The 25,085-nt window shown below is 48.7% G+C and overlaps 1 protein-coding gene across 2 annotated transcripts in view; it reads right to left on the bottom strand.

Annotated features, from left to right (window-relative positions):
- Positions 1-24,224, bottom strand: part of BTBD11 (BTB domain containing 11) — a 351,128-nt gene extending 326,904 nt beyond the window's left edge. For both annotated transcript variants that reach the window (XM_030821312.1, XM_030821313.1), the window contains exon 1: positions 22,573-24,224. In XM_030821312.1, coding sequence (XP_030677172.1) covers positions 22,573-23,707 — 1,135 coding nt within the window. In that variant the 5' untranslated portion in view covers positions 23,708-24,224. The remainder of the gene's footprint in view (positions 1-22,572) is intronic.
- Between the last annotated feature and the right edge of the window lie 861 nt (positions 24,225-25,085).

Here is a 25,085-nt window from a genome sequence, read left to right as displayed (position 1 = left end):
AGAGAATGGATGCTCTGCCTAGGAGGAGCAGAGGTTCCACTGAGGCAGAATTAGGGGGTGCCAGGATGAGGAGCTTGGACTTGACCTTGCAGTCAATAGGGCAATAAGTTCCTGAGATGTCCTGAGATGTTGAGTGGGGATGAAACAGGACAGCTCTGGCCAGTGTGGGATATGGGATAACAGTGACAACAGCACCACCACAGTCCTTTCAGCTGAGAGCTACTCTGGACAGCTAGAGGGATAGAGCAAGCCAACTACACCTCAGCTCTCTTCTCCCTTTCCTTCTCCCCATCCTCTAGGGAACTGCTTGGATGGAAGCTTCAGCATTCATGCCCCTTCCACTGCCCCCCACCCCCCAAAAAATGAGGAATATGAATCTGGCATCCATCTGCAAAGAAGGATGCTAGCCCTGGACCCAATGGAAACTCAGGATTCCAGACACAGGATCACAGTGGCTTAGAAAGGAAGGGACCTGTCACCAAGAAGTCAAAAATTCTAGGACAGCTTAGTCTCCTGGAGGTCTCCCGTGTTAGGCTGTTCTTGCACTGCTATTAATAAATACCTGAGACTGGCCAATTTATGAAGAAAAGAGGTTTGATTGGCTCATGGTTCTACAGGCTGTAGAGGAAGCGTGATGCTGGCATTGCTTGGCTTCTGGGGAGGCCTCAGGAAGCTTCCAATCATGGCAGAAGGTGAAGGGGGAGCAGGCATGTCACATGGCAAAAGCAGAAGCAAGCAAGATGGGGGAGGGAGGAGGGAGGTGCCACACCCTTTTAAAAGGCCAGATCTCATGAGAACTTGCTGTGGTGAAGACAGTGCCAAACCAACAGGGATCCAAACACCTCCCACCAGGCTCACCTCCAACACTGGGGATTACAGTTCAACATGTGATTTGGGCAGGGACAAATATTCAAACTATACCAGCTCCTCAGGGATCACTTCACCCACTGGTTTTCAAACTGGGTTCCACTGAGTGGCATCCACTGATGCTGATCATACCCAAACAATTCTGCTTTTTAATGTTTCATATATTGAGGTTCCCAGAAAAACTGCACACCAAACAAAGGGGTCACTATTAAGTCTGATAACCACTGACAGCCCAATTCCCTCCCTCACTTAACAGCTGAAGAAACTGAGGCCCATGGAACCCTGCACTCCCTTTCTTCTTACCCCCCTCAGTCTTGCACTGACTTGGTCAATGTCTACATTTCCTGGACAGCCTCACAGGGTTGGGGCAGTGGCATTCTCATTCACTGCTAGACTCCCTGGCAGGGGAGTCTAGTCAACCCCCAGGTTTACCCTCAGCTCCTGGGACAAAGCCTGTCACAAGGTAGATGTTTCACAAGTCCCTGCTACAGTGCTATGGAAGAACGGGGATGGAGGCAGCACAGTGTGTCAGGAGCAAAGCCATGATTACTCAATCCCTGTCTGCGCCTGCAGCTTGGTGTGGCCCAGCTATTGCGGGTGACGGCACTCGGGGGTATGCTAACAGTGCATCCTTGGCTCTTCTGCTCATAGAGCTCCCAGCAACCTGTGACAGGGCCTGGAGTCTATGCCCAGCCCTTCCCACAGCCCGCTGTCCGCAGCCTGCATTACAGCTCACATCATCCTAGATTTGAGCAATGGTGTGCGTTTCTCAAGGGCACCAACTGCATTGTATTCATCTTTGTCTCTCCAGCACCAGCCTGGCCAAGAATGGGCACTCAGCACCGTCCTTCTGTTTCTCTTCACCAAATTCCTAATTTTTGTAAGCATGTGGCAAATTTTAGAAAACATACCTGGGGATGTGCAGATTGTAAAGTGACTTAGCTAGAAAAGGGCTCCATCCTGGGAGATCTCTGGTGAATTTCCCAGGAGGGTTTGTTTGTTTCATTGTTTGTTCCTGCCTGGTACTTGTTTTTTTATTCTCTCTAAAATAGGATGATTGGCCACTTAATTGATTCTCCAAGGGTTGCATCGATGCTTCATGTAGCTGTAGGAAAAGGGACCAGTGAACTGAAAAAAAACGAGGAGTCACATCGCAGGTACCAACTGTTTTTCCCTTCCCCACCTCCAGATTCTGAACACAAACATCTTCCTATTCAGATTTATAGACAACACACAGCACCATCCACAGGGAAGGGGGAAGAGATGGTAGAGGGCTCACTGTTTGGTTTTGTTTAAATTTTGTACTAGATTCTATTTATTGTTAACAACTGCGTAGCCCTGCACAGTGTGAGTGTGTACGCATCTGAGTATGTGTGAGATGCCTCAGTCAGAGAATGAAACTCTCAGAGTGACCTTTCTGAGGCCAGTCTCAGCTGGGTTTCTTTATGTCAAAAGCACAAGACCATTTTTTCTCCGCTAAGCAACTCAGTTCTTGGGCCTTCTTGAGCCCAAGAAGATATCCAACACTTTAAAAATTATCAACTCCAACACATGAAAAGAAAACTGCAAAGCCATGATTAGTAACTATGTAAGTAAGTGGCTAACATGCTTGATGTGAAGTCAACATCATTAATTGTTGACTTCAATATTCACAACAATTTCGTTGGGGGGGCAAAAAAAAAAGTCTGGTTAGATGTTTCTCATTTTGCAAGAATTCCTGAGGATATAAGATAACAGCAGAGAAATCAGAGCCCTCATAAAATAAGTATGATATCAACACAGCAAAAACCATTCCGCAAAAGCAAAATCATTACAACTTTTTTTTCTAGCCAGGAATATAAAGGTAATGGTTTGTGTTTGAGTGTGACATGGGATGGGGCCTCCATAGGTAAGAAGGCTGCAGTCTATGAAGATGTCAGAATTGCCTACATGACAGTCTGCAAATATTAGCTATCAAAACTCAACCCACACTCAGAAGCTATGGCAAGCGTCCAATTTCTGATAATTCTGCTGAGTTGATATAGGCACATGCACATGCAACATACACACACGCACACGTGCATGCACACACACACAAGCTCCCTGTTTCTCGGGCACTACTGCAGCAACAAATACTTCCCATCGCTTAACCCAAATGAAAACACACTGAAGCTTCCTTTGATATACAATGTACAATCAATAACCTCCCACTTCTTCTTTCATAGAAAACTAATTTTAAGGAAAACATGATGACTGATTAAGATCCATAACAGAGGCCCTGTGAGCAGAATACATAAAGATTTTGATTGTGACAATCTTTCAGTGGAAATCTTCTAGCAGAGTAAAAACACAAAAGGAAGGGAACCTGTCTAGAGGCATGTCTCTCACCGGGCAGGCCTCATCTTTGCAAGAACCCGGCGCAACACAGAATGACCTCTTTTGGGTGGGAGCGGAACAGATTGACAGCTGAGCCAAGGCATGTGGGGCTTGAGCCTCTGCACTTGTGTTTTCCTTCAGAAAGAGCTTGATTGGCCTGGGCCACAGGTTCCTCCAGAAAGGCCCACTATGGGAAAGGTGCAAGGAGCCCAGGACGGTGGCCCTTTCTTTCTGGGCCTGTGGGATGTTGACTAAGGGGTTATCCGACCTGCAGAACTAGCAAGAGTGCAGATAATCTAGAAGTTACATCCTCCTCTCCTTTTGAGTGGACATTCCATGGACTTCCTAACCTTCAAGTAGCAGCATCTGAGGTCCAAATCAAAATGCTCTGATAAACTGAGTGCAGTGGCATGCCCCTGTAGTCCCAGCTACCCCGGAGGCTGAGGCAAGAGGATGGCTTGAGCCCAGGAGTCCAAGGCTATAGAGCACTATGATTATACCCGTGAATAGCCACTGCACTCCAGCCTGGACAATACAGAGAGACTCTCTCTTAAAAATTAATTCGTTAATTAATTAAAATGCTCTGGGTGGCTCTCGAGGAGCCTCATCCCCTCTGATGACTGCTGCTAGGAGGGTAGGGGACAGGGTCAGCCACAAGGCCTTAGAGGCTACAGGGGACAGAACAACTTCATATGTCCAAGAGTTGGGGGATTATGTACCCCAACATATCATATTCCTTGGGTTGGTTGGATTATGTCCAAGGCTGAATCAACCTCCATGTCCTCATTAGTCTTCAGATGAGACTCCCCAACCCTGGAATATTCAATCCAGGTCCTCAAGACATTTGAGCACTGACAATGTGCCCAGAAAAAGCACTGGAGTGGAATCAAACATTTGCCCAGATTGCCACTTATTTGGTAACCTAGGGCAAGATACTTCATCTCTCCCACCCTCAGCTTCCTCTTGTGTGAATCAGGATACTAACACCTACCCACTCTACAACATAGGGCTGTTGTGAACATTAATAGAAATAATTAACAGGACTCTGTAAATTATGGAAGTCTAAAGAATTAATAATAATATGGTGTTGTGGGGTTCGAAATTACAGTCAGTATAGCCTGATTAATATTAAACATCTCCTCCTGTCTTCCTGTGGCCCCCTTTTCAGTTTCATTCAACTGGCAGGTGAGTTTGGTCCCTGGGGAAGTGGAAAGAAGATACAGATTTGAGTTAGTCAGGAGGAACATTAGGTTAAACCGGCTCAGATAAAATATTTGAATTAATTAGTATCACACTGTTCTGGGGGAATAAAATGGTTCTGGTCTTTCCAACAACAAAACCAGGTTAGAAACTGACAGTGGCATGTCCTTTTCCCATTACACCAGTGCCTGGCACTCCTAGCACTGAACTATTTCCTGAGTGAAGAATTAGAAGAGCGATGGAGAGAGGACAGCAAGACCACAAACAACGACTCATAAGAGGATAGACAAGTGGTTGCTTTATCTTTACAATTCTATATTGCCAATCTGATTAAATCAACAATTATTCACCTAACGGCTGACTTTCCCCCCATGGAATTGACCAACTGCCTTAACACCATCTAGACACAGTTCTGGTGTCATCAGAGCATTGAGGGAACTTTCAACGTGTCACACTGTGCCCTTACCATATGTGGCCAACATAGTTAATGGGAGGGTCTGGTGATGATGAGCCAGGTGGCTGGGTGGGAACCTCAGCCCCTACATCCCCACTGCATGGCCTTGGGTATCTCTTAGCCTCTCTGAGTCAGCACCTCAATTGTGCGGTGGAACTAGTAACACCGACATCATCAGTGGTGATGGAGCAATTGAATGAGATACTATTGCGAACGTGCTTAGCAGAACCAGCCACATTAATAAGTAGGAAGTGGTGTGAATCACAACTAAAGAAAGAGAAAAAAGCCTTGTTTCCTTTTCCCTGGGGCAGGATGGCATCGTAGAGGCACCAACCTGGGAATTCAGAGGGCTGAGATCCCGATCCAGCTGAGAAGGAAGGACTTTCCACCTTTAAAACAGGACTTCTGTCACCCACTAGACTCACTCGCCTGCCGGCAGCTGTGCAACCCCATACAAGTCTATGAATCCCCCTGGTTCTCAGGTGTCTAGCTTGCAAAATCCATCTGATACCCAGACTGAAGACAGCGGGGCTGCGCCCGGAGAATTGTGAAGCTTCTCTCAGCACTAAGATCCAAAAGTCTATGCAGACACAGCTTTCAACTTTGGAGTTGCCATCTCATGGGCAGAAACTGGGTACAAAGGGATAATGGGCAATCATTTCCTTTCTGTTCTTCAAAGAGAAGCAAGCTTTGAAAAGGAGCGTTGTTCAGGGCTGAGAATTCAGAAATATGCAGGAAGACTCCCAGCCAGTTAACCAATGGTTAGCAACAAGCTCTGGATTTGCCTGTTAGTGAAGCTCCATTAATTCACAGTTCATTTTTACAGGCTGCAAATATTTCTTCAGGACGTACTATACTCTGGCAGTCTTCTAGGTGTTGGGGAGATGGCAACGAATAAAACAGACAAATACCTGTGCTTGCATGAAGTTTACATTCTATGGTGTCATCTGTTCATTGAACAAGTATGTTGAAGTGCCTACTATGTGCCAGATGCTGTGCTGGAGACACAAGATGATCTGTAAAGACTGATAGGTTAGTGGGCCATTCAGTATAATCTGATGAGTGTTATAATAGAGGTTTTCTATGACTGGGGAATGACAGTCCCAACAATACCAGCCAACATGTATCAAGCACTCACTGCCACACACTAAGTGCTTACAGATGTCACGTCATTCTGTTTTATCCCCAAACACTCCTAAGAGGTGACCATGCTTACAAGGGAGGAAACTGAGGCTCAGAGAGAACTGGCCCAAGGTGACTCAACTAGTAAGGGATGATGCTGGGATATGCAGCCAGACTGTCTGTCTTTAGACCCTTGATGTAACTTCCATGTGATCCCTCCCCTTAAAATCAACCAGATTAGACAATTGAGTGGGTAAGTAACTTAGACTGTACAAGTCACAATATCCCAAAGTCATCATTTGCTCATGTCAGGGTTTGGGAATGCAGGACTGATCCTTTCTGTTTTCAACCTCAGACCTTTGTGAGCCATCAGGTGGATATGCCAACTTTGACAAATGAGAACAAGCACTTTGGCATGGAAGGTTGGGAAGTGTCTGGCTGGACAGGCTATTTTTGGTTCAGAGATGGCTTTGATGAGTTCTACCTCTGCTCCCACCAATCAGCAATGCCACCTGGAAGGTGAGGATGCAGCAGTGAAGGAGGAACACAAAAGAGCTTTGCATCGGGCGGGTGGTGGGGAGGGAGCAGAATTGCAAATAATTGTCAGGGCAGGAGGAGGAAGGGAGAGTCATCTTCAACTGCGAAGCATCCAGTTGTTGGACCCTGAATTCTGCCAGTTCAGTTTATTTCCAATATTGGTTCTCCTCATGCCCTGTCTTCTCTCTTCCATCCCTGTTGGGTCCTGGAGCTGCAAAGGTTCCAAGCACAGCACTCCCCTTTCCCTCCCCTTCTGGCCCTACCTCACTCGCCTAGCCTCATTCAGCTGCTTCTCTGAGCCTCAGCAGGACACGCTTTCCGAGCTTGTCTCATTGGTCAAAGCCAAAGCACACATCCACTGTGGGATCCCAGCTCCATGGGTAGTCAGAGCCTCCCGGGATGCCAGAGCAGGAAGGACTTGCTCATTACCCAGGCTAGTGCTCTTCAAACTCTACATCTTATTCAAAAATCCCAGTAAATATAAAACAGATACAAGAGGAACAACTCTGCTGATGTATGTGTACAGGGTGGAAGTGAGAAGCCTCCCTGCCTTACTCCATGAGAACCCAGATCAAAATCATTGATTTGGCCTACTCCCCCTGGTTTATGGTTTATAGATGATATACTGAGGGCATTTTCCCTCTATCCCCTTAGGAAAACATCACAAATATCCTCAGAATCATTATGGTTAGTGTGGTTCCCAATAAGTACATCAATGCTGCTGCTTTTTTTTTTTTTTTTTTTTTTTGAAACAAGGTCTTGCTCTGCCACCCAGACTGGAGTACAGTGACATGATCATAGCTCACTGCAGCCTCAAACTCCTGGGCTTAAGTGATCCTCCCACCTCAGGCTCCCGAGTAGGTGGGACGAAAGGTGCATGCCACCACTCTCAGCTGACTCTTTATATTTTGTATACAGATGGGGTCTTTCTATGTTGTCCAGGCTTGTCTTGAACTCCCGGCCTCAAGCAATCCTCCCACCTTGGCCTCCCAAAGCACTGGGATAACAGGCATAGGCCACCACACCTGGCCTCAATGCTGCTTCTTCATGGGGCCTGAAACAGTCCCCAAGAGTTGCAGACAGAAATACTCACAGAGTTTGGGGGTACAGTGGGAGTAACTATCTCAAATATCACCTGATGCAAGGGACTACTTCCTCCTTGGGGACACACTATCCTCTGTTAACTTCTAGGACATTCCCAGTTCTCCTCCTCACTTGGCTGCTCCTTCTCAGCCTCCTCTGCTGGTTCCTCCTCTTCCGTCTGGCCCAAGGAAGGGCTCTGTCTTTGGTCTTCTTGTCCCTTCTATACTCACTCCCTCTGTAACCTTGCCCACCTCATGGTTTGAAATACCATCCACATGCTCTCAACTCCCAAATTTGTATCTCCAAACCATCCTCTCTCCTGAATTCGAGATACTCCTGAATGAGTATCCAACGGCCTGGTTAACATCTCCTGGACACCTAAAAGACACTCGAACTTTGCACATCCCAAGCTGGAGTCCTGATTTTCCTGCCATATCCAAACCTGCTCTTTCCACGGTCTTTCCCATCTCAGTTTAAGACAACTCCATCCTCTTCTTTGTCCAAACCAAAAACCCTTCAGAGTCTTCCTTAACCCCCCTCGTTCCCTCACACCCCACACCCAATGTATCAACATGAGCTTGGTGACTCCACCTTTTAGTTATAGCCAGAAGCCTCTTCCTAGCCCACCTCCACTGCTAGCACCCTGGCTAGGCCACCGTCCTCTCCTGCCTGGGCTACTGGAAGAGCCTCCACACACTGGTCTCCCTGCCTGCACTCTTGTTCCTCTGGAGTCCATCTTCAACCAGACCTGTCAATCCTTATTCAAAACCCTGCCATGGCTTCCCAGTTCACTCAGAATGAAAGCTAAAGTCTACAATGACCTATGGGGCCCTACCCAACCTGGCTTATGGTGACCCTGTGCTTTCACCTTTCATTCCTCTTGGCTCACTCATGCTTCTCCATCACAATGGGTTCTTAGCTATTCCTGCCTCAGTGCGCTTACACTGGCTGTTCCCTCCGCCTGAAACAGGTTTCTCCCAGATACCAACATGATCAATTCCCTCACTTCCTTCATCTTTCTACACCAGTGTCATCTTTGGAGTGAGGCCACTCTGACCATGTTATCATTGTAACCATCCCCTACTCTCCCGATTCCCCTTACTCTGATTTATTTTTTCCACGGCAGGTGTCACCTTCTAACACTTTTACTTATTCAGTGTGTTTATTATGTAGGGTCTCTCCCACTAGAATGTAAGTTCTGTAAAGGCAATGATTTTTTTCTATGGACTGATGGATGCTAAGTATCTAAAACCATACCTGGTATATAGTAGGCTCTCGATAAATATCTATTGAATAAATGATTGAATGAATGGTTATTTTACAGTTTACAGAGCACTTTTACATCTGAGGACTCCTTTGAGCCTCAAAACAATTCTGGGAACCTGGTATATTTCTTATCTCCATTTTTCTGATGAGGAAACAAGTCCAAAGAGGTTAAGTCACTTGCGTGAAATCAACACAGCTTGTTCTAGAGCGGGCCTCATGTCCTCTTCTGGCACTAAACCCTCAAGTGCTGTCCCATCTGACCACACCGATGAAATCTCTCCAAAGCCCAGGTCTCACCCTGCTCTCTCCTGCCCCCCTAAACTTGCACCCCAGCTTGCTGATGACTATATTTGCAGGTGCAATGTGTGGTCTGCTTATTTTGTCCCAGAGGAGCATATGAACTCACTCTGCTTCTCTACAGACCATCTGACTTAGATATAAACTTTCAGGCCACCTTCTGACCCTAAGACCCTCCTCCAGAACATAGGAGGAAGAGTCATATGCTGCCCCAACACCTGCCTTCTGTTTATACACAAAGGACAACAATTGGACATTCCATAAGGAATGAGGGAGGGGGTGAAGGCAGCAGGGATGGGTGGGAGAGACCCTTTGCAGATCAAGAAGCAGCTACCCTTGTTCTTCCTTAACAACCATGGGCTGAAATGTGAGGTCTCTTAATGCAACTTAATAATGGCTTCTAGTCTCCTACTGAGAAATTTCTTTCTGGCCTAAGCAACAGGCACAGCTATAGCAGCTGGTTTATTGCTGTCTCATCCACCACACAAAGAATTGTGAGTCGGCTCATAATTGCTCCTTTTGCACAGGCTTCTGGGAAGCTCAGCAGTGGCAAATCTGTAGCCCAACCCTAGCAGGGCCAGTAGGAGAAAAGGGCCTTGCCACGGGTCACAACATCACATGGCGTGGCCTGGGGAGACTCACATCTTTTCCCCTCCTCCCCTCATGTGTGCTCAGGCCTTGAGGCAGGATGGCCTGGGTTCAACCCCGGCTTCTGCTGCTACTAGCCGCACAGTCTCGGGCCAGCTGCCTCACTTCTCTGCCCCTGACAGGGGTGATGTTACTCACCCCAGGTGCCTGGGTAAGTATTCCTCAGTCATCTTCCATGATTTCTGAGTCAGATCTCTCTCACATCCCATATTCCCTCCTCAAGGCATGGTGGTTAGGAACAGGCGCCGAGAACCAGGGACGGAGTCCCCACTCTGCAACTTACTAACTGTAGGACTTTGAGCAAGTCTATCCATCTCTCCCGGGTGTCCTCATCTGTAAAACAGAGATGATAACCATACCTGTCTCATAGAGCAGCTAATGCTCTCCATTACCTAAAATGGTGCCAGGAGTGTGGCAAATGGTCAGAACGTGTCAGCTTTTACCATGATGATGTGCTGGGCTTCTTGGTTTTCCAAAGCATCACCTCATTAGACACGTCCAACTCTATCAACACCAGAACCTGGTGTGATCATTATTTCCAACTCCCATGTGAGGGCAATGAGGCTCAGAGAGGTCAGGAGCGTGAGGTCACACAGCAGGAGCCCACCCTCCTGGGCCTGAGCCAAGCGACGCCTTCCCATGCACTGCGGGGCTCAAGCAAATTCCTACCCCAGCACAGGCTCCCAGCTGCCCCTCGAGGCTCCACATCATGGGGCCATCAGAGGCTGTGAAGGTGCCAGCTCACTCTTGGTCTGTTTCCTTAATCCATAGCTCTCATGCTGGGAGAGAGAAAACTTAGAGCAGCAGCCAAATCAGCAAGAGCAGCCAGCGGACCCAGGTGGGGAGAGGTGGGGCGGGGGGAGGGGAGGCCCCTGCCCTCCATCCACCATGGCTGCCGCAGCAAGCTGAACCAGAGGCCTATCATCTGGCCCCAACAATGGCAGCTGCAGAATGGCAGGAGCAGGAGGAGGGTGGGGAGGGCTTCCAAAGGGAAGGAGATTGAGTAGAATCAGAGGCGCTGACATGGGGATGAGATTCCCTGCTCTCCGCTCTCTGCCTGCCCTGGTGGTGCAGACTTCCGGGTGGGAAGGAGGAGCTCCAATCACCTGTGCACAGATCACATCCTTACCCACCCCATCCCTGCAGGCTTCCCCACCGCCTGTGTCACCACCAGCACCAGGTGGAAGAGGCTGACAAGGAGCCTTCCACCTCTGAATGCCTGGTGTCCCCGGTCCCCACGGAAGCACAAGGGAGGGGCAGCTCCCCTCCTTGCAGGCACCGCCCTGGACCTCACCCCGCAGTCTAAGGAGGCTTTGTCCCCATCAAAAACTCCTGGGCCCGTCAACCTCTCCCCCGGAGCAACTGTCATGGGTGCAGTTTGACATCTGTGTGACTATCTGTGAATAAACTAAACCCGCCTCAAGCCTGCAAGCTCCATGAGGGCAGGAAGCACCTGTGGCTTTGCTCACGAGGCTGAGCCCAGCCCCTAAACCTCAAAGTCAGTATAGAGAAGGCTGAAAGGGGCTGAGGGAGGAGGCAGAGAGAGAAAAAGGCTGTGCCACTTCCCCAGTACTTGAAATGCTCAGAAGCATCCAGAGAAAGAAAGGTAATTTAAGTCTGGCTTGCTTCTTGGGCACATCATGACTCCCTGGGTGGTACCCTGAGCTGGGATTAAGAAGGAACAATGACACATACCACCCAAAGAAAATCAGTTAATCCATGCGGCCTCAACCTCGGAGGCAGGCACTGTACTTTAAGATTTCACTTACCCCTCCTCAAAGCATCCTCTCTGATTTGCTTTTAGATATGAATGCACAGGGGAACTGTTAATTTGATTCTGCATTTAGCACACCTGATCTTCACAGTAATTGCTTTCATTGGTTCAGCCACGATCTAATGGGGACCTCCACATGCTTCCAGACTAGCATTTATTTTACTGTGAGATGTATAGTAAAACTGGAGATATTACAGCTGGATCGTAAATTAATCTCCAAACTGCTGTCGACAATGCAGGCTCTCATCCCACTATGCTTCCCACGAGTGATCTGGTTTAGAGGAGACAATACATCACTGCAGATGGGAGATGGGCTCTAAAAATCCAGAAACCTGGGATACCGGTTCCAGCTCTGCTGTGTGATCTTGGACAAGACAGTATCCCAATCTGGGCCTCAGTTTCTACATCTGTAAAATGTGAGAGTTAAACCAGATGCTCCCTTGGAATGAGGCATGGTATGGTGAGAGGAAGGTCAAATTTGAAGTCCCTCAGATTTAAATTCCATGTTTTTAAATTGAGTTCTCTACTTATTGTCTTAGCACTTTGGGCAACTGACTTAATGTGTCACAGCCTCAGATTCTTCCTGGGTAAGATGGGGATGATGACAATACCTAACCAGCCTTCCCACGTTCACCCTTCCAGTCTGCTCTCTGAACTACTGCCAACATAATCTTTTTAGAACACAAATCTGATCACTGCATCTCCCTCCTTAAAAGCTTTCAAGGGCTCTCCAGTGCCCTCTGTAAAAGCCTGCTTCATCTGGCAGATGCTTAGTCTAACCTCTACCAGGCTCCCTCCCTACCCTCTCCCATTCCAGCTGCACTGGCCATTCTACCTTCCCCCCATGCTCTCCTCTGCCACAGGCCCTTTGCACATGCAGTTTGTATTCACCAAGTATTCTTCCTACCTTTTCCACCAACTTGGCCGTGCTTCAGCCTCATTCAAGCCTCACTCAAGCCTCACTTCCCCATTTCCTTAGTGAAGCCTTACTCCCAACCACATCAAGAGCCATGGTAAAGACTCTAATAGCCTATATGTCTCTCCTTTGTTGCACATGTCACCAGTTGTAAATTTACATCTGCATAATTCTTTGATGAATAAATTAAACCCAGCACAAGCCTGCAAGCTCCATGAGCACAGGAGCTTGCTCAACACTTAACACAGTGCCTATAGAAACAGTGATAATGAATATAATAAAACCCCACAATAGCCAACATGTCTGAAGCAATTTCTACATGTCAGGCACTTCCCAACAGCCTTCAGAATTAGTTTTCACTATTACTCTCATGTAACAAAGGGAAAGACTGAGTCACAGAGAGGTTAGGTAACTTGCCGGACATCACACAGCTAATAAGTGGTCAAAGTCCAGAAGTCTGTTTACTGACAAACTACAGAAAGCTTTTCAGTCACTCAGTAAATGAGGCAGCATCCAGGGAGCAGTTCTTTAAGCAAGGAGGCTGGCACTGCTTAAGCTCTTAATAATAATGATGATGATTATTAACAGATATTGAGTACTTACGATGTGTCCAATATTATTCTAAAGACTTTTATATGAATTAACTCATTTTATTCTCTCAACGACATTTTCTTTATGAGGAAGTGCTACCATTATCCTTATTAAGCAGAGGAGAAAATTGAGGCTGGGAAGGACGAACTGGCTTGCCCAAGATCACCTGGCTTGTAGGCAACAGAGCCAGAATTTGAACCCTGGCCCACCTAACTCCATTTGAACCCTGGTCCACCTAACCTGCCACCCTGGTCCACCTAACTCCATTTGAACCCTGGTCCACCTAACTCCAGAGTCTGGGAAAAACCCAGCTCTGTGATTCTCAGGGAGGACCAGGCTCAGTCTCCTCTGCAGTAGAAATAGAATCAATTCTCCCCTATGCCACAGTTTTCTGAATTCAGTTCTACTTGTGAGAGGGCCTGTGCTTCTTATGGCACTGAGCCCACCCAGCTAGGCAGGGTATGGAGGGAGCTGTCCCTGGAGACGATAAAGCCAGCTATTTCCCCAGGGCCTCAGCTGAGGAGGCTACGCTGTGATCTGATGGACAGCTGGGAAGTGACTCATGGGGCAGCCAGGGAGAAGGGAAGCCGGCGGGGACTAAAAAAAGACCTGCGACCACATATTATGCACAAGGACAATCATCAACCATAACCACCACCACCAAGGCAAGCCCCGCCCTCTATCCCACACGCCCCTCAGGCTGCACTGGAGTCCTGCTGGGATCCTCCTGGAGGCCCCTGTGACCCAGATTTCACCACTGGGCTGTGGCAGTTCAGAGCACAGGCTCTTCAGCCCAAATCCCAACTCAACCACTTTGTAGCCATGGCATCCTGAACTAGTTGCTAAACTTTCCTGAGCCTCAGTTTCTTCCTCAGCACAATGGGGATAAGAAACAGTCATTTCACAGAAAAGTGTGGAGATTAAATGAAGTCATGTGTGTGGAAATCCTGGAATAGTCCCTGGTTCAGCAACTGGTAGTTCCCCCTGTGGATAAAATGCAGGAGAAGGCAAAGAAGAAAAGACATACACGTAATACAATTTTCCTGGAGCACCCACTCGTTCAGATTGACATTTTACCTTCACATCCATTCACTGTTAATCCACTCCACTTTCAGTATAGAATGAAACTATCGATAATAATAAGGATAACAGTTATTAAGTGCATATGAGATGCTAGGATCAACATTTCACATTCATTGTGTCATTTTAATCCTCACAAGCATTCTATATGGCAGTCTGCCAAATGCCTAATTCAAATCTGGCCGGCCACTTGCAAGCCATGTCACCTTAAGCAAACTCATTAAACCTTCTGTTCCCCAACTTCTTAATCTGTAAAATGGGGATAATAATAGCGCCTGCTTCGTAAGGTTGTTGAGATGGCTAGCTCTCTATTAAATACTTATGCCCCTCTGATAGTGTAGACTTGGGGCTGTGGGTGGCTGCCCTGCCAGAGACCATAATTTTCAGCCCCCTTACATCTAGTGGAGGCCATGTGACTGAGTGCTGGTCACTGGAATGTGGAAGGAATTGACACACCCACACCCAGGACTGTATTATAATCCTCCACATTCTCTATCATCCTCAATCAGAGACGTCTCCAGGAGTTATGTGTCCAACATGGCAGAGCTTCCATCAACTTCCACAGACAGAGCACCTCTCTCCCCTGCCATCAGGTGGACTCTACATGAATGAGAAAGCAGCTTTTATTATGTTCAGCCACTAAGATGTTAGGATTTATCTGACGCATCAGCTAGCATTACCCTAACTAATACAGAACTTAGTTCCAGAAGTGGGCTGCTTAAAACATGTGACATTGGCTTAGAAGTCACGTAGCAGGTTATAGGAGAGCTTGGAAAACCGGAGACCCATGTGATACAGAAGTAAAATGTCTCATTAAACTGTCATCTATGATAACTTGGCAGTCAGAGCTCATGCCCACTAAGCCTGTATGCTCCATAGAAAGAGACTGGAAAAAATAATGGTAATAGAGTTTGCTAACTGTTCCTGGCTGAGTTAAGTAAGGTACTAGGGAAAGAGAAGAACTCAGGCATAAATTAACCAGTTTGAAAGTAATTTTAGAAAGGAATAATGGAGAGGTAAAAACAGACAACTATGTCTAAACCCCAAACAATAAGACAAAAGAGTGAGAAGACATTTAAGTGAAAGAAGTATCATATTAAGAATATAAGCGTCCCACCTAAGTCTGATGGCCTCAAGGTAGCTGCCATTAAATTTAGAGAGAAAGAGAGGTATGGGGAAAAGGAAGTAATAATCCGGGCTTCAGAATTAAGTCTAGGAAATAACTTTGGGTGTGGCTACTGGCATATTAGACATCATAGATGAAAGTCTTACTAAGTTGTTGAGGGAATTGCATTGCAAAATCTATAAACCTTGATTTTAATAGTCTTTTACTGTTACAGCATTAAAACAATCCTTGGACCCCCAGAGGTTCAAGGGAAAGAATTAGGTCACAGAAGATTTAGAGCCCCCAAGAAGGCCATACTGCCCACGACCAGCTTCAGGTGTGGCTATGAAAAATAACAAAGAAAATCCTCCCACCAGCACAGCTGAGAGTGTGGAGAACAATGAACCAGTAAATTCCCATCAGGAGAAGAATCAGGACCTAATCCAGGAACTTCACCCACTGCTAGGATACTACCCCACAGTGCTTGCTTGTCAAGATTTCATCACTACTGAGGACCAGTGACAGATGTGTACGTACCTTCCATGATTATCTTTTCCAAATGGGAGTTTCATGATGGTTATCCCATCCTGCTCAGATGTGGGATATGAATGCAGAGTGGCAGATAATATGTTTGTTTTGCCTCATGGGTCCCTGGACCATGGTGAGGTGTCACACTCAGCTTCATGGATAGGACTATCCCTGACTCTGAACTTGAAGTTGGAAGCAGGGGTCAGAAAAAATGTGGGTTCCTCCCTTAGGGAAAAGAGGATGTATTTTGTGCATAGGAAGAAGCAGGCACACACGAATTGGTGGTCAGAGAGTCAATGATACATCTGGTCAATGATATGTGAACACAAGCAATGTAAGTCCCTCCAGGCTTAGCCTATATCACCTTTCTTAAGCTCCTCTACCTACTGGCTGGATGAATGCCCAAGGAAGGCACTGAAGACCACACGTAGAAGATAAAAAAGGCAAACTCTCCATTAATCAAGCTTGGTACCTAAATGACCCTCCTGCCTCCTCCAACCCTACTCCTCTCCCAATCAGAGTTTAAGTGTATAAGAAATGTATTTCTATTGTGTTAAGCTACTGAGATTTCTGAACTGTCTTTAATAATAGCTGATGAGGCTAGGCACGGTGGCTCATGCCTGTAATCCCAGCACTTTGGGAGGCGGAGATGGGTGGGTCACCTGAGGTCGGAAGTTCGAAACCAGCCTGGCCAGCATGGTGAAACCCTGTCTCTACTAAAAATACAAAATTAGCTGGGTGTGGTGGCACATGCCTGTAATCCCAGTTACTCAGGAGGCTGAGGCAGGAGAATCTCTTGAACCTGGGAGGCGGAGGTTGCAGTGAGCTAAGATTGCGCCATTGCACTCCAGCGTGGGCAACAAGAGCAAAACTCCATATCAATAATAATAATAATAATAGCTGATGTAACTATAATGACTATAATACATAAAGCTCTTAAAATAGTGCCTGGCATATAATAAGCTATACAAGTAGAGCTGTTTATTATAATACCCATTCTACAGATAGGGAAACTGCAGCTTACAGGTGTGCCTGACTCCAGAGTCAATTACTGTTTTGTATTTACCTCTCAGTAGATAATAAGTTTGGTAATAATGAGATTGGTGCCTGGCTCAAGGTCACAAATACTAACAGACTCAGAATTAGAGGCCTTCCTTCTATCCAAAGTTCATCAACTCCGCCCTTGACACCAGGTCTTCAGGTTAGTCCTTCATTGTTTTATTTTGTTATTTTTATTTTATGTTTCAGGAAACACCCAACTTGCAAATGCCCCAGTACTGAACTAACAGGTCTGCACAGAAAACCAAATCACCCTCTACTGACCCAAATTCCAAGTTTTAATTTACATCAAGCCAGTTAATTAAAAAGGTGCTCTGTGAGCACAGACACTGCTACAGCTGGCTCTTGAGATAGTGTTTGCTGTTCCTCTTAAGAAGGTGGGTTCCTTCTGTGACATTTTTGGTCCAACACAGCAACATTGCTCCACCGAACAGCATGACCAGTTTAGGGACAGGAGAACAGCTGAGCAAGCATTTTGTGCAGAGACAATAGAAAAGCAAGAGACCTGAAAACCAACCTGCCCTCCAAGCCCGTGCTGACAGGTGAGGGCTTGTGTTAATTAATGTTTATCAGGTGATTGGGGATCCCTGAAATGAAAGAGACTATTCAAAATCCCCCAAGTATTATTATTATCTCCAGCCTGAATAATCTGTTTTTTGAGGAAGCCATTATTATCCAGTGCCTACTATGTGGCAGGTGCTTTTATAAACTGTATCTGATTTAATCTTTGTAATCGCCCTTTGTGATCGGTTTGAGTTTTCTTCCTTTTTAAAATACATCTTCTTTTGTTTTGTAATCCTCACTGTACAGATGAGAAAACTAAGTTCAGCAAAATTAAGTCACTTGCTAGAGAATGGTAGAGTGAAAATCTGAGGTTAGATCTAAGTGTAAGGTCTTTCTCCCTTTCCTTTTCATCATCCATACTGCCTCTTCCAGTCTGCCCTTCAAATTGTACATTTAAAACAAAATTTAATTCAAGAATGCCTATGGCTTTTTATCGTGTGTCTTTTTTTTAACTGAAGCATATTTCACAATACAGCAAAATGCACAAATACTAGGTTTACCGTTAGATACCAGCCTCGCCAGCATGGTGAAACCCCATTTGACAAATGCATATACCTCTGAACCCACATCCCAATTAACATAAGGGACTACTTCCAGAAAGTTTCCTGGTACCCCTTCACTAAAGATAGCTATCATTTAAGTTTAAAATACAGCAAATAAAATAAGCTACCTTAATTTTATTTTATTTTATTTATATTTATTTATTTATTGTAGAGATGAGATCTCACTATGTTGCTTCAGCTGGTCTCAAACTCCTGGCCTCAAGCAATCTTCCTGCCTCAGCCTCCCCAGAATAAGCTATTTTCGTTTGATGAAAACAATCTTTTTGTGACCCTGGCCACAAGGCTGTGCCCATGGCATCAATCCTTGAGGTGGGTGTACTGAGTTACTTGGTGCTATATTAAAAAGGAGGATCCAGTTAAAATTCTCTGCCTTGTTGGCTCCATCCACCCTAAGCATGTGGGAATGAATTAAACTGGATGTGACAGAGATGACATACCATTATGCCTGGATTATCACAACTATCATCATCATTTTAGCACCTACCATGTGTCAGCGCCAGATTATAATAGCCTTAGACACATAATCTCATTTAATCCTTGTAATTATTACCTCTGTTTTACAGCTGAGGAAACTGGAGGACAGAGAGGTTGGGTCGCATACCTAAGAACACACAGCTAGAAAATGGCAGCCCTGAAATTCAAATCCTAGAGGTCCAACACCAGAGGCCATTCTCTTAACAACTGCCTTTACAGGTGATAGGCAAATTTTAAATGCCTAAAATTGAATGAGCTGGTTATATTCATTTAACAAGCAGTAGAGAGTATCTATTATACAAAGTGCCAGGCACTGTGCTGAGTGATATGGAAGGAGACACAGAGACGAATAAGAACGGAGAAGGGGTTGCATCAAGGAAGCCCTCACAAGGAAGCCAGGAAGTCCAACTCATTCTTGAAGCCAAGTCTTCAAGAATGAGTAGGAACTGGCCAGCTCTAAAGGAGTTTAAGGTACAATGACTAGCACATACAAAGGCACAGGGAAGTACTTCTGCCCACTCCTTATTTAGCTCAATCAAGTCAAATTTTTAAAACTCCACAGAAACATCAATAGGGTCCCTTAGCTCTTTCCCCGGCTCTTCAAAACAGCTGAAAATCAACACAAAACTCCGGTTCTGAAAAGGTTTTACATAACCACAAAGTTCATGCCCACAGCAAGCCCATGGATGTGATTTTTGAGAGCCCCTAAGCCTTCTTTCGCTTTAGAGCCAATTATCTTTTTTTTCTGAATCCAGTCCCATGTGACTAGTTTCACAATTCCTTAGCTTGAGCAGTTGAGCAGCAGCAAATTAGAAAGGTGGACAGGTACAGAAATGGCAGTAAGAAGGGGCAACCAAGGAAGAAGAACTTGGAGCCAGTGCCTGCCTGTGGTCCCGGCTACTCGGCTGAGGTGGGAGGATTGCTTGAGCTCAGGAGTTTAAGGCCAGCCTGGGCAACATAGCGAGACCCCTTCTTTAGAACAACAATAACAACGAAGTAGAAAAACTTGCAAAGATGATTCAAGAAACTCAAAAAGCAATAGCTTCTTTCAGGACATCATTGTATAATACAGTACAATAGCTTGGTCAACTCAAACAAGTATCTAATAAGCTCCAACTGTGTACTAGAGCCTCTCTTAGGCTTAGCAGGGGATAGAAAAACATGTAAAATCCAGTTCTGCCCAGTTCCATTTGAGAGGAACAAAAAGTATATAATTCAGGAATTATATGACAGGAAGCGTCTCTGTTCACCTGTGTGGGTAATAAAGGGCAGGTGGGATGCCTGAAGGCAGGGAACTCATCTGTCACTAAACAGTCATACAGACAGGAGTTAAGAGGAGGGACTCTGGAGCCAGGCTATCTGCATTTAAATAAGCAAGACACTTAAGTTCCCTATGCCTCAGTTTCTTCCTGTATATAATGGGGATAATAGTGTAGTACCTTTTCAAGAGGTACTGGGGATCAAATGGGTCAATATACAGAGCCCTGCTGGATATATGTTAGCTGTTATTACCTCTTACCCAGCACTTGCTCAGACCCTAGCATTCAGCAACTGTAATAAGTGCTGATGAACAAATGAATTCACAAATGAATAAATAAATGATGCTACCAAGTTAAAGGAGGGAAAATCTATTATGTAAGGTATGTTGTCCTTAATAAGGCTTGCAGATCAGAAAGACTCCGTACAAAATAGTTTAAGAAATAGGTTTGATGTTTAATGTTTAATTCCGATACCTAAGGAATTAATCACTCATTCTTTAACTCTTCTGCATAAATGACCTGCCATTTTAAACAAGCCCAAAGAAAAGGCATGAAGAGATCACAATGAAATTATAGTATATCTCATACCCAGAGGAGGCTGAAGGGGCCCCGAAACCCAAGAGTTAAGCACTGTGGTGTGGGAGAGGTTGTGATGGCAGCAAACCCCAATCGTCACACACTCACCCTGCCCAAAACCAACTCTGTGGTCTTCTCCTTCCTTAAATTATACTTCCTCCAAAAAGGGTAAACACAAAAACTGTTTTTAAAAGTTGTTAAGGTTCATAAAAGTAAAACCGATTTGAAAAAATATAGAAGCAACTAACACAGAGCTACAAGAGGGCGTGGGGGTGTATTACATATCTAGCCCCCTATTTTACAGATGAGGCAACCGAGGCCCAAAGATGTAAAGTGACTTGCCCAAACTCACAACTTCAGGATAATGGCAAAGACAGAAGTAGGGCAGGGTGCCCAGATTTCCACACTAGAGCCTTCCAAAGGAAATACTGAGGAAGAAAAAAGAAGAGGTTCCAGGCCCAGAAGGTGGGTAAGGAGTTGGGAGTCAGGGGCAGCAAAGGGTAAAAGATGATTGTCATGGGAGCCACCAGGAAGGAAATTAAGCCCCTCTGTGCTTTTTGGTGGAGGTAAGGTTTCAAAGAGCAATCCAGTCCAAAGCTCCCAGGTTTTGCAGGTGAATCCCGTCATTCTGAAGAAGCACATACAAAGCCCAATGCCTTCTCCCCAGATGTTTCCATCCTAGTCGAGATTTCAGGGTGTGTGTGTGAGTGTGTGTGTGTGTGTGTGGCCTCGAAGATATCCTCTCTTTGAGGGTTGTGCCCTGGCTGGCAGCAGACGGGGAAGGGCTCTGGCAAAGAGATCCCGAAGAGTCTCCGTGATCAGCGCGGATTCCCCTCCCCAACACACAAACACACACCCGCTTTGCTCCTTCCTCCCCCTCCCCCACTGATGATCAAATCCAGGTGAAGGGACCGAGGGCTGCAGGGTCGGTTTCCAAAGGCTTCCGCTGGAGCCGGGCGCCTCGCGCGCCCGCTCGTTCCTGCGCACACTCACAAGCACACTTACACACGCACAGACGCGCGCGCACACAGACTCTCACACGCACATGCACACCCTTGGCACCGCCCACCGCAGTGCTCCTCCAGCCCCCGGGAAACAGGCAGGCAGCAACATGAATGAAATCTGCCCAGAAAGACTGCATTTCAGCTCCAACCACGTAACCTCTGGCCAAACCGCCGAATATGTAACAAAGTTTTATTTCGCCTTTAGAGTCTCCAGTTACGCTTCTACCATTTCCTGTGGAAAATTGAAGCTTTGAAGTGTCTAGCTCCGGCTTTCGCAGACGTGCAGCACCGCCAGCGAGAGCTCTCGAAAACAAGCGCCCCGGCCCCACCCCCTTCAAGGACAGAACTGCGGGTTCAAACCTAGCCAGGTCAGGCCTTCAAAACAGTGGGGCGTGAAGAGACGATGATAGAACCTGCTGGAAACGACGCCCTAAACTGACAACCCCCTCCAGAACTGCCCCCCCGCCAGCTCCATCCTGCCCAGATCCCCAGAGGCGCTCCTTCAGCCAAGTGGTGAGAGCTGCAGCTCCCTGCCAGAGGGAATGGAGAGGCCAAGAGCTGGGAGGCTGGAAGTGGGGGCTTTGTCCATCCCGCAGCCCCCACCAGCTGTGTGCTCTAGCCCTCAAAAACTGCTCTGGAAAAACTTGGCACCGACAAGTCTTCCCGCACCCCAGTCTCACCACACACACCTCTACGACTGTCTAGGCCGAGCAAGCTCTCAACCATTCAGCCGGTACGGCCGCCAAGCCCCTCCTTCCCCCGTGCACTGAGTGCCCCCCGAGGGTGTGGGGGAAGTGGGAGCACTGGGTTGCGGAGAGCGGAACGAGCCTCCTCCCAAGTCCTAGGGAGCCAAATTCATGCGCCCAGGGAAGTGGCATCTTCAAGGTCAAAACAAACAGTGCTGGGGTGGAGTATATGTACTAAGCGCAAATGATCTCAACCCTGCTCCAAAAAATGGTGCTGGGTTTTGCTCACTGCCTGCTGGAGGCAGCTGTCGCCCCGCCCCGCACCGGGGGCGGAACCTCGCGCTCCCGGACTTGGGACAGCACCAGTGGCACAAAATACGCGCACCCGAGTGCAAGAGGAAACAGGCAACCTCTTGTTCTGGTTACCTCCAGCCCGGCCGCCTCCTCAGCGGCTTGGGACAGCAGCGCGTGGCTGGGAAGACGCGGGAGGGGGACCCGAGGCAAACTTACGCCAACAGTTGGCCAGGTTGGGTGAGAGGGAGTGGCACCCGCGCAGACACTTACCGCTGGCGTTCTTCCCGCAGATCAGGTGCTGGTAGGGCTGCAGGAGACCCCAGATCTCCGAGTCGTTGTTGACCGTGTGCTCCAGGGTCTCCACGGTGAACTTGGGCGCCTCGTGGAGCGCATGGTGGTGGTGATGGTGGTGGTTGGCGGCGGCAGCCGGCGGGACTGCGGCGGCCGCGGCGGCCGGCGGAGCGCAACAGCTGCTGCCCCCGCTGGCGCTGCTGGCTGCGCTGCAGGCGCCGCCGCTCGCCGCTCCTCCCCCGGGCGCCTCCCGCTCTTTATCCGCTCCGGGGGCCGCACCGGGGCCCGAGCTTGGGCCTGGGCCGGAGCCCGAGCCTGACACAGGGCCACTGCAGCTCCGGGGCACCCCGGAGGCCACGACCCGCGAGTAGATGTCCCGGAAGAGGCTCTCCATGCAGGCTGTCAGGTAGATGGCGGCGTGCTCGTGGATGCGCAGCGCCACGCGGCTGTCCACCATCCAGCGATACACGCGGCCCACGGAGAAGGTGAGGCCGCAGCGTGCGGACTTGCCGCGGCCCAGGCGGTCGCCGCCGGCGCTGCTCATGTTGTAGAGGGACAGTGCGGCCAGCGCAGCCGCCGTGCAGTGCGCGGCCAGGCCCCAGGACAGCACGATCTCCATGGCGCTCTGGATCTCGTACTTGGTGCACTTGGCGAAGCGCAGGCTCAGGCGCTGCGCCTCTTTGGCGATGCGCACCAGCGCCCGGCTCACCAGCGTCGACAGCTTGGCCAGCGCGTCCTTGGGCAGGCCGCCGGGGACCGCCGGGCCTGCCCGGGGATCCCGCGAGCGCAGTAGCAGCGCCTCCAGCTCCTGGAGAGTCCAGGGGACCTCGTCTAGGTCCGGCAGCAGCCGCGAGCAGTGCTGGCCGGCGCAGTCCAGCCCCTCGGAGTCTTCCACCAGGGCAGTGTTGACGGTGTCAAAGCTGTTGTGCCGGCTGTGCATGGAGTCAGCTAGAGGCGGCCAGCAGCTCCCGCCATACGGGGACGCCGGGTGCGAGTCGGAACAGCACAAAGACAAGTTGGAGGAGCGCACCGAGTCCGCCGCGCCACCATAACCCGAGTCCAGCGTCAGATCCTCCAGCGTTCTCACCACGGGCTTCTTACCTCTCCTGGCCATCGCTGCGCCACTTCATGCTGCAGCCGCCTGGGAGCCAAGGGGAAGGAGAGGCGAGGAGCAGCGAGTGCCGCGGGGCGCGGGGAGAGCCGAGTCCGCGCCGCCTCGGCTCACTTTTCCACCAGCCGCTGCTACCAACTGTTACTACTTTCGGCTGCCTCCCGGAACCGCCGCCGCTGGAATATACAGAGCAGACCCTGGAGTCATCTTCCAGAGTCCGGGCCGGAGCTGGGCGCAGTGGGGAGCGAGCCAGGCCGGGAAGGAAGCTCCCGCCGGGGCTTGACCCTTTCCTCCAAAATAAAAAGTGTCTAGACCGCTCCTCGCTGAGCCCAGCTGGGCGCAGAAGCCACCGGGCGCCGGCCACGGTGTTCGTGGGACTGAGACCACCCCAGATGCCGCCGTCGCCGCAGCTCCGCGGGCAGCTGGCTCCCGGCTCCCGGCTCCCAGCTCCCGGCCCTGGTTCGCTCGGCGCCAGCCTGCCCTGCACCGGAGCGCAGCAGCGGCCGTGGCGGCTGCAAACCTAGCCGAACCCCAGCAAACCCCGGGCAGCCAGTGGGACGGACGTATGCAAAGCAGGGGCGGCGGAGAGCCAGTGGAATCGGAGAATGCTAATTACCTCGCCTTTTTTTTTTTAAATCCCTCCTCCCCATGCAGCCCCGCCCCTCACACACGCCCCCGGCGGAGACCGAGGCTGCAGGAAGTGGGGAGCAGTGGCCAGGGAGTTGGGGAACCCTTGCAAGCGTAGAGACGTGGATGCTGCCCCCTGCTGCTGTCCCTGCCCTCATTCTCCCGGAGGGTGGTGGGTTGGGCCGGTGGCCTCCCCACCTAGGTGTGCTCTCCACCGCGGTTCACATGGTGTCTGCCTGACGGTGGCTCTCTCCCCTGCGTTTCGCATTTCACTTTTTTCCCCCCTGTAACACCTGAAACATGGTTTTCCTCCCTCTCTATTCCCACTTCGGGTACGCAAACCAATTAGTGCGGCCCTCTTTCAGCCCGGGTTTGCTCCAGCATGGAGGGAAATAAGCCCGCCGAGCGGAGGCCCGGGGCGGTGGACACCACTGGGAGGCCGGATCTCTGGCCATTCGCCACCTGCCACTAGGGCTCATTAACTCGATTCCTTTCAGCAGTCAGGAGGACCCTGTCCCTGCTTCAAAGTCCTGGGCGTGTGCTGCAGGGAGGGCTCACGCACCACTTTGCCACCCTGGTGGGCATCTTTCCAAATAGCTCGGCCTTTTTAAAAGGAGTAAATTTGCTCAAAGGAGAACCTTCTTTCCTGACTAAAGAAAGATATAATATATATATGCATGGCTTAGCTGCATTCCTGTGTCAAATAGCATCGTGTCGTCTACTTGTCTGTCCTCATCCACCCAGGCAGAAACCA

Source organism: Nomascus leucogenys, chromosome 10 (assembly GCF_006542625.1).
Source record: "Nomascus leucogenys isolate Asia chromosome 10, Asia_NLE_v1, whole genome shotgun sequence".
Classification (NCBI taxonomy): domain Eukaryota; kingdom Metazoa; phylum Chordata; class Mammalia; order Primates; family Hylobatidae; genus Nomascus; species Nomascus leucogenys.
The sequence above is the reverse complement of the archived record's forward strand: the minus strand, read 5'-3'. Positions and strand labels throughout refer to the sequence as shown.